At 46.0% G+C, this 16,265-nt stretch overlaps 1 protein-coding gene across 1 annotated transcript in view; it reads left to right on the top strand.

The window, feature by feature from the left end:
- The window catches only part of bcl11ab (BCL11 transcription factor A b), a 33,742-nt gene that overhangs the window by 1,617 nt on the left and 15,860 nt on the right, over window positions 1-16,265 (top strand). The window contains exon 2 of the mRNA XM_070973262.1: window positions 1,372-1,764. Within this exon, the coding sequence (XP_070829363.1) occupies window positions 1,372-1,764 (393 nt within the window). The remainder of the gene's footprint in view (window positions 1-1,371; window positions 1,765-16,265) is intronic.

Raw genomic sequence — 16,265 nt, forward strand, 5'->3', positions numbered from 1 at the left:
TGTTTTCTTTTTCTTTTTCATGCTGGCAGAGCATTCATTCAGCCTACATGATTTCAGTTGGGCTCTGACCCAGATCCTCTGAATTCAGTTACAAGTAGTTTGACATAATAATTATGTTTATATTCATCTTATTCATTTGATCAAGAAACTACTACACACTCAGCATACTTTTGTTTAGGGGCCAGTGGTGAGCTGTCATGTAGGAAATGGACAATTACATATTTAAACAGGCAGAGAGGAGATTTACATACATGCTTGGTCCATTTATTTGTTTTTTCCTTTAATTCCTTTTGAAAAAAAAAAAAAAAAAAATCCCTGTCACCATTTTTCAGTGAGTGAGTTGAAATGAAATGATTGATTGACTGTTATAACAGGGAGTTATAATAGTCCAAAACAGCAAAGGAAGAGGCCTAATGATTTTCCTGATAGTGAAGCAGACCTACTCCTGTAGCCCAGTGGGAAACACTGACCTAAACTACTTTAAATTCTGGCACAGTCAGATGTCTGAAAAAAGGATTAGATTTTAGTTTTCAAAGTTATTCACATCACTCTTGCATGGCATCAAAATGAGATTATTTGGTTAGAAGAAAATCTTTCCACCTAACCCAGCCTCACACACCTCGTCTATGTCCATGGCATAAGCTGGTTAAGATAAGCTCCGGCAAAATAGGGGCAAATTCCCTCATCTTTAATGCAGTTGAACGTACAGGTAACAGGGCCTATCTTGCATAGTCCCTCACCACCTTCTCGTCTGACCCGACATGGAATTAAAGGTTGAACCGGCGGCAAGAATTCATCACATCTTATCTCAGCATCCCAGTCGGGGCGCCCAATGTCGTTTACCGTGTGGCTAGATTACTTCTTTTAAAATGCTCTCACTCTCTTCTCTCTCCTCTCTCTCCCTCTCTGACAGTACTTCAGGGACCTACTCCACATCCAACCCCTCAATGTCTAACCTTGGTTCACGAGATCCCAGCACTTTTAACGAAATGGGGTCCAATCATCTTGAACTCAAATTAGAATCTATTTTTTGATTCTCAGAGGTGTTAGGTTCATTAAAAAAGCGAGATTGGCAGCACAATAAAGAGGGTCAAGCAACTTAATCGTTTGGCTGCTGCCTGCAAGCTGAACATGTCAGTCCTTATCGAAGTAGTCTGTGTGCTCGTTCTTCCTTCGTTTCTTCCTATTCTAAAAATATTTTTATACACACTTAACAACCTGACCTTATTCCTGTAGATGTCTGCGTAGATTGCAGCATTGTGAGGCTCAGTTCTTCCATCGCCTCTGCTACACGTTTGTTGACCAGCTCCACAGAAACACTCCCTGTCACTGAACTCTGTCTCACAGTCCTCTTCTTGTCTCCCCTTCCAGCTGAGCCGCTGTCAGGTGTTTTACCAGAAGAAGACTCTCAGGACTCTCCCAGGCTGGGAGTGGCTCAGGGTGAGCCCCTAAAAGGGGACCCGGACCTGCTGACCTGCGGCCAGTGCCACTCCCGCTTCCCCCTGGCTGACATCCTGCTGTTCATCGAACACAAACGGAGGCAGTGCCACGGGAGCCTCTGTACGGACAAACCTCTGGACAGGCCACCATCCTCCCCGCTTGCCTCGCCCCTCTCCACGTCCTCCTCACACTCGCGGACCCACCATCAGCACCCGCGGAGGGTGTATCACCCCGTGGAGGTGGCCGTTCAGGTGTCGCCACTTGACGAGGATTGTTTATCTACGCCCTTGCAAGGAATAATCCCCAAGCAGGAGAATATCACAGGTAAACACAGTGGGAGCTTAAAATGGCTGCTACGCCAGAGCAAACAAATGAGCAAGAAAAAAAAATGTGGCAAGTGAGACTTTAAGGTATGCAGTGGGTCACACTCTCTGAGGTTCGTAGGGAGTTTATTTCGAAAGGGAACAAATGCTTTCGCCCATTTCCTTGCCGTTGCTTCAGGTCGTAGGGACGTATCCAATCTGCATAACGTGTGAAATATCTGCTGCTGCATTTAGGAGCTGCGAATCTCCCTCAGCCGAGCCATGAACCCACATGAAGACCAGCCGTCCTGAAAATGATTGTGAGAAAAGGAAACATTTGCAGATAGGAAGAAAGACACACACAGAGGCAGACAAAGAAACTCATTATGAAAGAGAGAGAGAGAAGAAAAAAAGAGATGGATTTCTTTTGGTTTGTTGCTGCATCACAGATGTGCTCAGATCCTGTGGCCTCCACATTCTCTCTCATGTGGTGGTGAGAGATGTATCTCTATCCCTCCCTGGCTTATTACGCTGCCATATCTCTCCTTCCCTCAAATATGCGCCTGCGAAGGCTCACTCTGATGCTAAAATTAAAAAGAGATAGAAGAGAATGTAATTATGCTGAACTGTCAAGGAAGAAGCGTTTATTTGAGGAACCCTACAGCCACTAATTGTCAGTGTTTTCCTTGATTTGAGTAATTAAGGACTTCTTAAGGCAGCTGGTTTGTTGTTTGTCCACCGGGGCTAAATGAGGCTGGAGTGAAATCCTGAGTCGCTGTGCAAACAAGCGTGGGTCCCTTCTGAATGGTTTTACAGAGTTGGATTTGATTTTGACCAGCCTGTTTGAATGTTTATTCATTTCAGAACAACAGATCTGATATCGTGTGCCAGATTGGGCTGATTGTCTGGGCAGTTGTGACTTAATTTGAAGCCAATTCAGGCTAAAAGCGGAGAGTAGTACTCAATAGTGTGCACCACTGTACTGTATTAGTCAGCACTGTAGCTTTGCAGATGGCATTGTAAAGGGACCTCTGTTATCTGCAGTGAGCTCGTCAGCCCACTGTCACACAGAGTGACCACAGTTCATTAGTGTGCAGTTTGTTAAACATCTGCCCTGCATATGAGCGCGCGCAAACACACACACACACACACACACGGACATGTGCACACACATCCTCACACACGCGCACATCCAACATGCCTCTTGGCCTTGTCAGCTGTTCGAACATGGTTTGCTTTGCTCATTTAGATCATCATGCAGTGGAGTTCACATGATTTCATAAGGTCACTGGCATCGTGAGCGGAGCTTTATTTATCGGCCTTATGTTTCTCGCCGTTGTGTATCAGGCAGGTTTTTCGCTATGTTCTAATAAATAGGTTGATAGTGTAGAGTCAGATCATGTCCTGTTGTGGCACCACATCTGATTGTGTTATAACGCTGTTATAACATCACCTGAGGGAAGGGAAACATTACAGATAAAGCATAAAACTTCGGGTAGAACGGAAAATGCAGGCAACATGCAGGATAGACCATACATCAGTCACATGTGTGTAAAAGCCCCCCCCCACCACCACCACCTCTGTTTTCTGTTTCCAAGATTGATGGATCCAGACTGGCAGTGCCAGCGCGCCACCCCATACCCCATATGCTAGCTGCCATGTTCTCTCACCCTGCTCAGTTAGAGGCTGACACTGAGATGAGGCATCTCAATACATACCGTCCCTACACTCTGTGCCTCTGCCACACTGGCTGCATGTCCAGTTTATTCCAGGACTGTGTGTAATATGTTACACCCTTGGTTATTTATCCCACTGCACCGCATACACTCAACTGAATGCGACCCCTCCACTCCCCACCGTCCTCCTGAAATGTCATTTGATGCAGATGGATTTCTCTATGGAGAGCAGCTTATACAGACAGGAGCCCGAGCTCGAAAGACGCTGCCGGACTATAGGAGCCTGAGAACCAGGATGGTTGAACTTGGAGGTCGGGGGTGGTGGGGGCAGTTGTCTGTAATACACCCAGAGCTGGAGATGAAGCTGTGCCTCTCAGTCTTTGGGACAGCTGAGGCCGTCTGGGAGTCTCATGGTTGCAGCTGGGGCTGGGGTCTGCAGTCTGGAGCTGTGGGCCGTTAGAAGAGGGCAGAGCAGCCTGCGTGCCATCATTTGCATGATAAACAATTTAAGATATGCATAGGGACACCGTAGCTTGTCTCCAGATTATGGATGGCCCAGAAAAAGAGCAGATGACGGTTTCTCACACAAACTATGTGACTGCAGCGTAGTGTAAAACTGGATTTATTGCACAGGGCATAATCACTATTAAACAGGCATACTGGTGAAGCGGATTCATAGTTTTTATTTACATTCACATTCATTGTTTCATGGACTAAATGTGGCTGTTATCAGTGCCGTAAATGATTGTTTGGTCTTCCTACACTGAGTAATTGGAGCAAGATGCTTTTCATTGTTATGATTTAGGACTCCATATACCATATATACCATATTATGGTATATAAGACATTATCATGTCCTGTATACTGTAATTAGTATTTTTACAAATCGTTTCTCCTCACTACATTTTATGAGTGTGCTTCCACATTCTTGTGCTGGTCTTGCTACATTACTGCGTCCTGTGTTTATCCATTGCAGCATTAGCACCTCTTGCATTCTCACCAGTGTAACCATGTGTGTTAATGAGGCCATTGTAGCCGCTCAAATCGACCACCATCTCACACTTCTGCCTCTTTCCAGCGCACTGCCTCTATTGTAACCTGGACTCTGAATCGATACTGAGTTAATTATGGCAGCCACCTTTCCCCCTTTTTCTTTATGAGGAGGAAAACATTCTAACAGCAGAGCCGTATTTCTTGGAACACCTCTCTGTGGCTGCAGCGTGTCTTCCTGCAGCAGCTTGCCTGTCCTGTTTGTCCCTGTGGTTTGTGGAGACAAAGGTATTTAGCAGGCTCCGTCTTGGCACAGTGCCACCTTTCTCCAAACCACCAGCCCCCCACCCCCCCGCCCCCCTCATAAGCACACACGTATACACACTGGGTATCTGAAGGGGGGCAGGGGCGGGCTGCTGGGCAGTGCATCGAGAGTGTGTCTGTGCGTGTGTGTGTGTGTGAGAGAGAGACTCCTCGGTAGTGATATCTTTTCCTGTGGCCAGTGTGTTTGTGCGTGCATATGGCTTGTGTTGCAAGTGCACATGTGGTGTGAGCCTTTGTTTCGGTGATCACTTTAATTGATACTGAAAAGGCGCAGATGCATGCTGTTGTAATTATTGGACACCGGCTAATATTTTCACCATAAGCACTGCATTGTCTCTAAAAACTGACTCTAATTTGATCCTACAGTTGCTGTGGGCTCCGATAAAATCGGTCCTATTTTTGGATGTGGGCTCCACTAAGTTTTAATGAAGGTGAACAGGAATGGTTTTTTCGGATGAATTTTTCATAGAGGACATTTTTGTATTCCGAAGCCAAGCTCTAAACACCCACAAATGTTGTCGGCAGAGATTCGTCAGCCTTTGTTGTTGGATTGAGTGTTAGTGGCTCTGGCTGCGTTCAAGTGCTGAAGTCTAGTGGATGTTTACTTCTCAAGCATGGATGCGGTGTTAAACTAATGTATGTGCGTGTGTGTGTGTGTGTGTGTGTGTGTGTGTGTGTGTGTGTGTGTGTGTGTGTGAGAGAGAGAGAGAGAGTTTGGTTTTGACCCCTTAAACTGTTTATAGCTTTCTGTGTGTGTATGTGTGTGTGTGAAAGAGAGAGAGAGAGAGAGAGAGAGAGAGAGAGAGAGAGAGAGAGAGAGAGAGAGAGTGAGTGAGTGAGTGAGTGAGTGAGTGAGTGAGTGAGTGAGTGTGTGTGTGTGTGTGTGTGTGTGTGTGTGTGTGTGTCAGGCTGTTTGTTAAAGCTTTACTACTCTGGGCGTGCAGGCTGAACATGAAAGGGTCTTTGACTTGGCAAGCCTCGCCTGAGGACACCCCTCTGTGGACCATGCCAGGCCAGACTTGGCACACAGCGCTGGGCCTGAGGGACGGGCTGGGCCCTAAGTGTGTGGGTGTGTGTGTGTAAAAGAGGGAGGTAGAGGAGGTGAATGTGTGTGTTAAAGTAATGTTTTGTGGGTTTAGGAAGCAGGACTTATGGTGAGGTTGCTGCTATGTGACAGACAGACTGACAGCGGGAGTGTGTGTCTGTGCTTAAGGGTAGGTATGTGTGTGAGTGTGTGTGTGTGTGTGTGTGTGTGTGTGTGTGTGTGTGTGTGTGTGTGTGTGTGTGTGTGTGTGCTATCCTCAGGGCTCCTGGCTTGGGCTTCCTGTGTCTCTGTTTGTCTTCTAACAACCCCAGTACCACAGCCTCAGGCCATTCAGGTGGAGGCTAGTTCAAGTATGCATCCACACATGTACACACACATACATGCACACACACAAATACATGCACTCACCCACAGACACACACCTGTTTTCTGAATACAACAATGCTTCCCTCACCCCTCTTTACAGATGCACACACGCACGCATGCATGCATGCACGCACGCACGCGTGTGCGCGCACGCACACACACACACACACACACACACACACACACACACACACACACACACACACACACACACACACACACACACACACACATAAACAGTGTAAGCCCCCTCCTGTGAACCTGTGTTTTGTCTGTAATAAATGTGTTGGGGAAGGGGCCCCATGATGTGTTGTGAGTTGACGAGATCTGTCAGAAACATATGATACTTATTTCAGCCCCCTCCCCTCTGTTTTCCCTCTCTCTCTGCCTTTTACTCCCTCTCTCTCCTTTCCTTTTCTTGCTGTCTCTCTATCTCTTTCACTTGCTCTCTCACTCACACTCTCTCTCCACGCATCGCTCCACCAGTTTGTCTCGAGGGACTGGAAACTCTTAAGTTTTGGCTACATTAGCATGTCTGCACCTCTTAAAGGCTTCCAACATCCACTCTAGAGCTCATTCTCACTCTCACAGATTTGGCTGCAGAGCAAGCCAGAAGACACACACGCACACACACGCACACACACATTTGCTGCCTCTTTCTATTCCTTCTACCTACTGTCAAACGAAGCTATACGACAGAAACAACCTTGTTTGTCCACAGCCACGTCATGCGGGATGAAAAAGTATCCTCAGAAATAAGCGTGTCCTGCCGCTGTCCTGTCAATAGCGTGGCAGGCAGTCACATCACAGGGTCAGGGGTCATCTGACAGCGTCAGGGCCTGTCACGCCAGCTGCCGGCTTCACCACCTGCAGGTTAATGACTTTATTTTTAGACAGAACAGGAACAGAGAAGAAAAAGTATCTTTGATACAGCTGTAGCTCAGGAAGTGGTGGATGAGAGCAAAAAGGACAGAAGTGATATTTTAGGAAGAGGGCAGGTTAGTTTGAGGTTAGAGTGAGAACAGAGGTTTTGACGAGGTGATTTTTATTTTTTTTTTATGAAAAAATTTAACTTTTTTCTTTAAGTCCTCATTCAGGTCCCTGACTGAAACTGATCCAGATTTTATTATTTTGTGCATCAGAGTCTTTATCACATTATCACATACAGTATCACTATTCAGTATGTCAGCTCAACCTCTGCTGTTCCTATTGTGACTGCAGTGTTTAAAGCTGCGGTGCTGAAGGACCATTGCTTTGTCGTTCTCACACCCATGGTGATAATACTGAGGCCATGGGAGAGTCACAACGACGAGGATGTCATGTTAGTCTGAACCCAGTGATCTTGGTCACTATCTGTCTTCCTCCGCTATCTGTCTCACTGCAGGTCCCAGCCCTGGGCTTGATCTGTCAGAATGCGCATGTCAATGGGTGTGTGCACGTCTATTTGTACCTCTTGTGTATGGGTGGGTGGTCGTCTACGGCGGTGTCTCGCCAGCCTTATCTCGAGCAGAGAGATACAGGACAGAGAGGGCCCCTGTGTCCGACATCCGACGTTGCACTTGTGAAAAGTCACAGTCCTCTGATTGTGTGCGTGTGTGCAAAAGAGCGCTTTAGCAAACCGTGTCTGCCGCTGCACTCTTTCATAAATGTATACTAATAGGTTGCTGTATTCCTTCGAGGGCTTTGTGTTCAAAAGCTCATTCCCCCCTAATAGCTCAAGTTAACTGTACATTTGATCTTAGATTCAAATCCCACGTCTTTTTAAACGGTGATCAGAAGATAGGGGTCTCATTTATTTTTAAGAGAGTGTTAATTTGGTTATTAGAATCACTTTAGGCTAGATGATGGTTTTGGTGCAGTTTGCTTTGCACAAAAGCATGCAGATCCGAGTTGGCACAGCAAGTGAATGACACACACCGTCATCATTTATGCAAGGACGCATGCACGCACACACATACTTACACCTCCACTCCATCCCCCACACCAAACTGACCCCCAACCCTCATCGCACACAGACACACACATATGCACACACACTCATAAATGCACACTCCTGTCCCAGGCATCCTTTACTTTTGCAGGCTGAATCTCACTGATAACATGCTGGCGCCCTCATTTAAATTTGAAGCGCTTCTTTAATCTTCAAAGGCCTGATTGCTTTATGAATATGCATGGACTGAGCTGACTCTCAGTTCATTACCTTGTTGTAAATTCTAATGACCATTAGGGCCCCGCGCGGTAATTGCCAATTGTTTTGCATTTTTGATTAGCCCATTACTGGAGCGCATTCTGAACATGTCTGCCCTGCTTGCCTGCCAGGCCACGGCAAGAAGCAGAGGGAGGGAGGGAGAGATGTGGAGGAGAGGAAAAAAGGGAGAGCATGCAAGGGAAGGTGGTGTGAGGGCTAGTGAAACACGGTTTAGGCAGCGTAAATTTTGATGCTTGGCTCAAAATGTTAGTTTTGCTTAGGGAGGAGAGCGGGGTGAGCTAGAGGGGAATGAGAGACACAAGGCAAGAAATGTTGAACTGGATGTTCCTAAACAAGCTTGTTTCTGCAGAGCTTGAGTGCAAGAGCGTGTACCTGGCTGCATTTATGTCAGCATTTGTATTTGTTGACTGTGTGCGTGGATGTCTGCCTGACTGTGTGTACATGTCCAAGTTTGCGTGCAATTCAATGACTTGGATGGGGTGGGTGGTGTGCTGGGAGTGGTGGGGAGGTGCTGGTAGTGCATCCCAATGCACGCCGTGCCTGGGACTTATGAAAGATTGATGGCTCCTAGCAGAATGGCGTTGCCCTGCTACAACTTGATAACATCTAATGGATAATTTAGCGCTCTAAAACCGGCAGGCCGGTCCCTCTCTCCGGCAGGCTGGAGAGGACAGCAGCTGCTGGGCTTTTGGGGCTGCTGTGTGCTGGAGAGAGACATGAGGACAAGCAGAAATAAGAGGAAGAAAGGGAGTGAAAGAGGGAGGAGGAGAGGGAAAATGCGTGAGTGTTTGTGTGACCGTGACGTGAGTGCTAGGCCCTTTCTCATGCCAGCAGCGAGCTTCTGGTTGCACAATTGTTAACCAGTAAGCTCTCTGGTCCCAATTGTCATTGTCAGTGTTGTGTGGGAAAAGGAGCAGAGTCAAAGAAATAAAGAGTCATTTCTTTATTTCTTTACTCTGATATTGTGCATGATTGTGCATGGCAAAGCGTAGCAAGGCAACAAAAATGTCCAATGATTTCATTCAAAGGAATCTAAAATAGATAATGAATGCCAAGGTTTAAAACATTCTTAGCAAACACAGGAACAATGGGAAAGAGCTATTTGTTGTCATTTAAATGCAAAATGCACTCAACATCTAGTTTACTCTCATTGATATAAAGTAAGTAGGTAAACTATTTGTAGTGTAACACAAAATGGATCAACAGCACTACAAACTACAGCATCTAAAATGAACACATTACAGCCCTCATGAAAGCAGGATTTACAGCAGGGCAGTTTAATTACAATGCATTAGTCTTATCTCTAAAGTGGTACCTGCCCTTTTATACAAGTTTTTTTATTGTTCAGTCTACCTGTGTGACAGTTCGCCACACTCTTCTTCTGTCACATCCTTATTTTCCTACTTGGTGCCATTTCAACATTGTTGCCGTCTGTAATGAGCGGAAAATAATGCATGGAATATCACATCACTTGGGAAAACACCTGCCACAGAATACTTCTATATTGCAGACCTGTGCTTGAATGCAGATAAAGGCTACCTACATAATTGAACCCATAAATGTTGCAGGATGCATGTATTAATCCTCTCACACTCTCTTATGTACCATTCATAATATCCACAGTGTTAACACGCTGCTCCGAGGCCGACTGTCTCTTATTGCCAGACTGTTAAGCTGTTGACAGTTTGCATAATCGTCCAGCAAGTTAGACTTCAGGGGAATCAGAGAGAAGTCTGAGGAGTCCATCTCCAAGGTGTGGAGAGAAAGAGGCCTACGTGTGCATGCTGTTCTTCACTCTGTGGCATTCACTCATGTCACGAAGGAGAGGCCACAAACACAGTGGCCGAAATTGTCCAGCTCGGGATCTGCTAGTAGCTAGTCAGGGTTAGCAGGCTTGTTGGCTGGTCTGTGTCCAGTCTGTGTATGTTGACACTCTCACACACAGAGAGTCGCAGCAGCAGCAGCAGCAGCAGCAGCAGCAGCAGCAGCAGCAGCAGCAGCAGCAGCAGCAGCAGCAGCAGCAGCAGCAGCAGCAGCAGCAGCAGCAGCAGAACCCACTATGGCCAAAGGAGTCTCAGGCAGACAGCATGATAGATGGCTTTGTTAAAGGGTCCCAGGGTGTCCCCTGAACTTGAAGCACTCTGTTTATCTTGAATAGGAGAAGCACAGAGTGTTGGGGGCAGTCGGGAGGAGGAGGAGGAGGAGGAGGAGGAGAAGGAGAAAGGGAATGATATAGCTTTCAGGGGAAGGGAGAGAAAGGGAGTGGAGGAGGAGGAGGAGGGAGAGGGAGAGTGAGGGTCTGTATCTGGGCAGGGCTGGGGGTTGGGGAGGTTAAGGGGGGGTCGTGATCAGGCATGGCTGCTGGAGACACAGAGAGGAGGGAAAGAGGGGGATGGGGCAGCTCTCCTAGTAGCTGTCCATTAACAGATGAACTTGGCAATGGTCCAGGCCTCAAAGGTCTTGGGAGACAGGCACACACATGCACATACAGACACACACATGGATGCACACTTCTCTGGTACCTGCTGACTGTGGATGGAATGCCACCATGGTTCTTTTTTGTCCAGAGGCGAAAGAGGACACGTCTCTGGTTCACCTATGTCAGAACCAGTTCAGACTGGTTAGCCAGCCAGGCCGAAGGAGGCAGACGGACAGGCCTTGTTGCCTGGCCCTCCTCTCTCTCTCTCTCTCTCTCTCTCTCTCTCTCTCTCTCTCTCTTCTCTCTCCAGCTCGCCTCCTCTCGTCCTCCTCTGTTTTCCAGGCTTTAGAGGAGGAAACAGAGAGAACCTCTAACCTGAGGGCACAGGACAATGCAGAGGAGAGAAAAAAGAAGCGAGGGAGCGTGGGAACAAAGTGAGAAACGAAAGGATCCGGTCGTAAACAGGGTGGGAAGAGGAGGGAAAAGTGTTTGCTTGTTGTTGGTGCTCTCCTCTTGATGGGGCAACATGAGCTTAACACCACCGCTGCTATTGTGTACTGAAAACATTACAGCAAACATGAGCGTGGTGAAAACTGGCCGAGAGAATTTGATATGGAAGATGTATATAATGGACTCTTGTGCTGTGTGGTCGAGAAACCTTCTATTTGTGTGAGCTTTACATGCGTGAATATACCAGGATCCATATATCGCATATGTATGTACACACGCGCCGGTAATGGAAAACGTGTCCGTGAACGTGTTTGTGTCTGTGTACGCAATAAAATATGGACGCAGCTCCTCTCCTAATTACGACTCGGATGTGTCCCTTGAGTTTTGAGAGCAGGCTGTTCACCACTCCACTTCAAATGCTTTCAGCTCACACACAAACCATGCCTCGAGATGGCAGATCAGAAAGCTCTGTCACATCACGAACATCTAAGGAATTTGAGGAGCTGAGATTTTATCACTGCAGGACTGTAGAAATTCTTAATTTGAGTACGCATTCAGGCTCCAGCTATCGTCTGTCTGTCATCTTGATTAAAGCGTTTCTGTGTTTGATTGAAATGTTTACAGTTTTGGACATGCACACGGTTACAATGTAAAGCAAAAAGAGAAAAATGTGATCATGATGGAAGAAGAAGTGACCGTGAACTGCTGAGGTGAGAGAGGTGATTTGTTGAAGTGATGCTATGATGAGGTTTATGTAAGAAAAGGAGAGGATTAGGTGTCAGCTTTGCAGATAGCCTCGCAGGTGTCTTTGTCTCTCTCTGTTCTGTCTCTCTATCCCTCACTCTGTCTGTCTTTTCCTATCCTCGCTCAGTGCCTTCTGGTCTTGGATTATGACAAATGGACACAGGACAAAAGACTTCAAGTTCATGTGCAGCCATAGAGATGTTGATTCATCCTGTATCAAATAACTTCATATTATTGATTTCCTTTGATTCTTTGAAGTGTGTTATACATTTATGCATGTGAACGTGTGACGAATGTGTAGTCGTCCCCTCATTTGTGCATTTGAATCAGGGTTAGGCATCGAAAGGTGTCAAATATCAAAAGGTGGCATTGAATGCTTGGTCAGATTTCTCGGCTTATTTACCTGTTCTTTGATCAGATGTGTCCTGATCTCAATCAGGAAACTTTAAACTTTCAGTCCAACCCACAACCTATAGAAGAACTGGATGTCTAAACCTACCAAAATCAAATGATGTCGGGTGCATCATGGGTATTGTTTCCACAGGCCTCCTACCCACATGTGACGTTGAATGTAAGGACAGCTGTAGTACATCTTGTGTCAATTGATGGAGTGAGTTTTTATGTATAAATTCATCACATGGATGCTGCAGGGCAAACATGGATAATGTATGTTTGCGTGCCTGTGTGCGCATGTGTTTATGTGTGTCCCCATGTAAATGCATGCAATCCCATTTGCATGTATTTCACACATGCTCACATTAATTTGTTATTTATAAAGAAGGTTCTTCTTTTCATCTTCCCTTTTCATGTGCTCTTTTCTTCCAGCCTTCCAGCTCTTGCTCTATTTCTCAGAAACACGTTTTCTTTTCCAAAAACTCTTGCGTTGGCTACTTTGGTGCCGAAGCCAACAAAATATCTCACTTCCATGTGTGTGTGTGTGTGTGTGTGTGTGTGTGTGTGCGTGCGTGTGATGATGGCTGTTTTTATAATGCCCCCCTGCAAATTTGCATATGTATATGTGCAGATTGTATGAGAAGAGCTCTCACACTTAGAGCAGTTGGATGGGGAGGGTGATGGGGGCTGTTGCAGGATTGTGTGGATTGTGTGTGTGGTTTATGTGTGTGTGTTGAAGGGGGGTCGTGTTGGCGCTTTCACCCCCCCAGACAAAGCCGGCCACTGCTCCCAGATGGTAGTCTGCTCTCTTCGGCCATGTGTCTGGTGTGTGTGTGTGTGTGTGTGTGTGTGTTTATGGACAGATACAAAGACGGAGAGAGTGAGTGAAAAATTTGCAAGTGTGTGTGAGATGCAGACAGAGGATGCTGATGGACGGACAGGGACTGTGTGGGTGCGTGTAAGCATCCACATGGACATATAGGTGGAGAGTGTGAGACTTTAAGGACTCCAAGGAGCATCCCTTGGATGGCTTTGCAGCATGTGACTGAAAGCAACCCCAGGTGGTCTTCCATGTTGTCTGTGCAGTGCTCAGTATGCATTGCAATACATAATGCAGGACAGATGGATAAAGAGAGGTGTAGCTAGAGAAAGAGAAAGTGTAGTTTGAGAGGTTGACTCGCAGACAGACAAGGGGGAAGGGAGGTAGAAGAAGAACAGAGGTAAGGATTGGTGATTCTTTGTCTTAGTGGTGATGACCTAGAGTTGGACGTCTGGCTAATGGGGTCAGCGTTAAAGACCAGGCGTCAGGATTATATCTACATCAACTGTCTGCTGGACAGTGAGACAATGGCAATGCATGACAAGGTTGTTGTTTACTTTCGAGAATGTGACAGGGAATGGCTTTGATTGATTTTCAGAAAGTCATATTTCAGATGAAATGTTGACAATGACCTCTTAAATGTATGGAACACAATGCTTTTGCCTTTTACAATGGCATGATTTGTGCTCTTCACTTCCAAGTGTCTTTCAGATGTGTTTCAGTCAGAAGTCTTCATGTTGAGAAATAGCTGAAAGAGTCCCGATATTCAATATGAAATCTCGCCTAAGGGCTCTGTCTAAATCCTGGTGTCCCCCTGGGGGGCTGTATGTTAAAACAAGCCTGCAGCCCTGTTAAGAAGGGGCTATCTATCGCTTGGACAGACTCCAGCCTCTCTGACCTTGATGTTTGTTTTCCTTGTATCCCCAGACATAAACATGGCTCTTGCATCCAGACACACAGACAGACAGGAAGTTATCCTCTCTGATGTCTTTCTCTTGCATCTGGCTCCTCGGTGAACACTGGGCAGATGTATTGGGTTTGAAAGTGTGTATGTGCATGAGTCCGAAGTCATGTGAACCCAAATGGTGTGTGAATTTTTCAGTGTGCATTTCATCGCCGCCACTCCTGCCTCCCTGGCCTTTCTCCTCTCTCATACCTGTCAGACTGGTTCTCTCTCTCTTTCATTAAAGCAAAGCCCCTCTCCTTTTTCTTGACCACGTCGTATTTTGTTATCTGACAAGAAACCAGTCTCCCTTATGACAACCCTTTGCCCCATGGTTCAAAGTGCCAAGATAACCATTCTCTATTTATACCTTTATTGAGGCAAGCCCTTCTCTGCCAGCGAGCGGTCTGGCAGGGAATGCTGTCCATGCTGGACATGCCCTGTTCTCCCCAGGCTCTGGTACTGCTGTGGTCTGCCAAGTTGCAGGGCCAGATTGCCTGTAATAGGCCTGCCATTTTCCTCTCATCATCTGTCAGCACTCTGGATCCAACTGCAGGGTCCAAAGAGGACTACCACTCTCCAATTAAAAAGGTTAATTTGCCCTCGCCCATCTCTTCCGCACCCCCCGCCCGGCCACAGCTTGCTATGTCTTCATTAGTGCTCATTTCTGCTTCTGTGTTGCTTTTCCTTTGAATTTCTGCTTTTCCTTCTTTTTTAGTTGCCTTTTGTAAACACCGTTTTACATGGAAAAGGTGAGGGTGAGATTCCATTAGCATATTTTTGTCTGAGAAGGCGTTTTTTTTTTTTTTTTGTTCTCCATGGTGGCAAAGTGCTCTTTTTCGTCGCCTTCTCTCAATTCAAGTTAAAATCATCTCAATTTCTGATGAAAGTGAGCAGCCTCAGTATAAAGGAAACAGGAAATTAAAGAAATAGTTCAACATTTTGGTAAATGCACTTATTTGCTTTTACTGACCAAGGATTGAGAAGATTGACTGTACATGTCCATGCTTAAAACACTATTTCTTTAAAGTAAGTAGAGGTCATTCAGTTGCTCTTAACCACTGACTTACTAGTGCTTCTAGTACAAGAGCTGTAACACCAACAATATGCAGTAAATGACCACCTCTCAAAAAGTTTTTTGCTTTGTTAAGAACTCGGGTTGCACAACAAATAGCAGACAAATGCGTGACGTATTACAATTATTCTAAGAATTCTTTTAATTAGACACTAAGAGGAAAACCTGCTTATCTCACAAGACAAAGAGAAAGGAGGTTGACTGATTTATGTGGTGGCCATACTTCATTGTCATTATCCTCTCACACTAGTGCCAGTCTCTTAAGCCTAAGCCAAACCTGAGAGGATGAGAAGTATGCAAGTGAGAGCTGCTCCTGTGGGATGAAGAGTCACCAGCTTACTTTCGTCATCTGCGATCTGCCCCGTTCAGACTTAGGGAGGAGAGATCTGGTTCGGACAGACACCTCCCTGTTTCTCCAGCTCTGCTCGGTGCTTTGGCCTTGCTCCTCTCAGTTCCTTCTTCCTCTCCCATCCCCCTGTTCTCCTCACTCCTGCCATTTTATTATCTGAGAGGTAGAAAGAAAGAGCCTCCTCTCATCATCTCCTCCTCCTTTTCTGCTTCTTCTTGCCTTAAGCTACAGCAGTGGCATCATAAGGCAAAATAGCTGCTTCCAGCCACCCCTGCCCCCTCTTCCCTTCAGTTTATCTGAATGCAATATATTTGGATGTATGTGGACATGTCACTTTGTGAACCCAAAGTCCAGGAAGGAAGCTGCCCCTAACCGCTGCCTGCACTGCTGCTTTCTGTCAGTTACCACTGTTGTCAAAGCTCCATCCCTGTGTCAGGGTAACACAGCCAGCAAATGTTGTGGGGCTTTTTTTGTGCTTACTTTTGAGTATCAGGGTCTTTAGAACAGGATATTGAGTAGGCAGTTGAGATATAGCATTTGTTTTTAAAGGATAATGCAGGTATTTCCACTTTTTGGCTCACTCTGTTTGTGGCTTATGTCAGACTTTAGCCCATTTTATAGACTTAGATTTTTGGCAAAAATCATTTTACAGACCTTTGCCCAGAGTTATTTGGGTAAAAATATTTGAACATGTTGCAGTAAGACAAAGTTATTGCCTGC

The sequence above is a fragment of the Chaetodon trifascialis genome, chromosome 2, assembly GCF_039877785.1.
Source record: "Chaetodon trifascialis isolate fChaTrf1 chromosome 2, fChaTrf1.hap1, whole genome shotgun sequence".
In the NCBI taxonomy this organism is placed as follows: Eukaryota; Metazoa; Chordata; class Actinopteri; order Chaetodontiformes; family Chaetodontidae; genus Chaetodon; species Chaetodon trifascialis.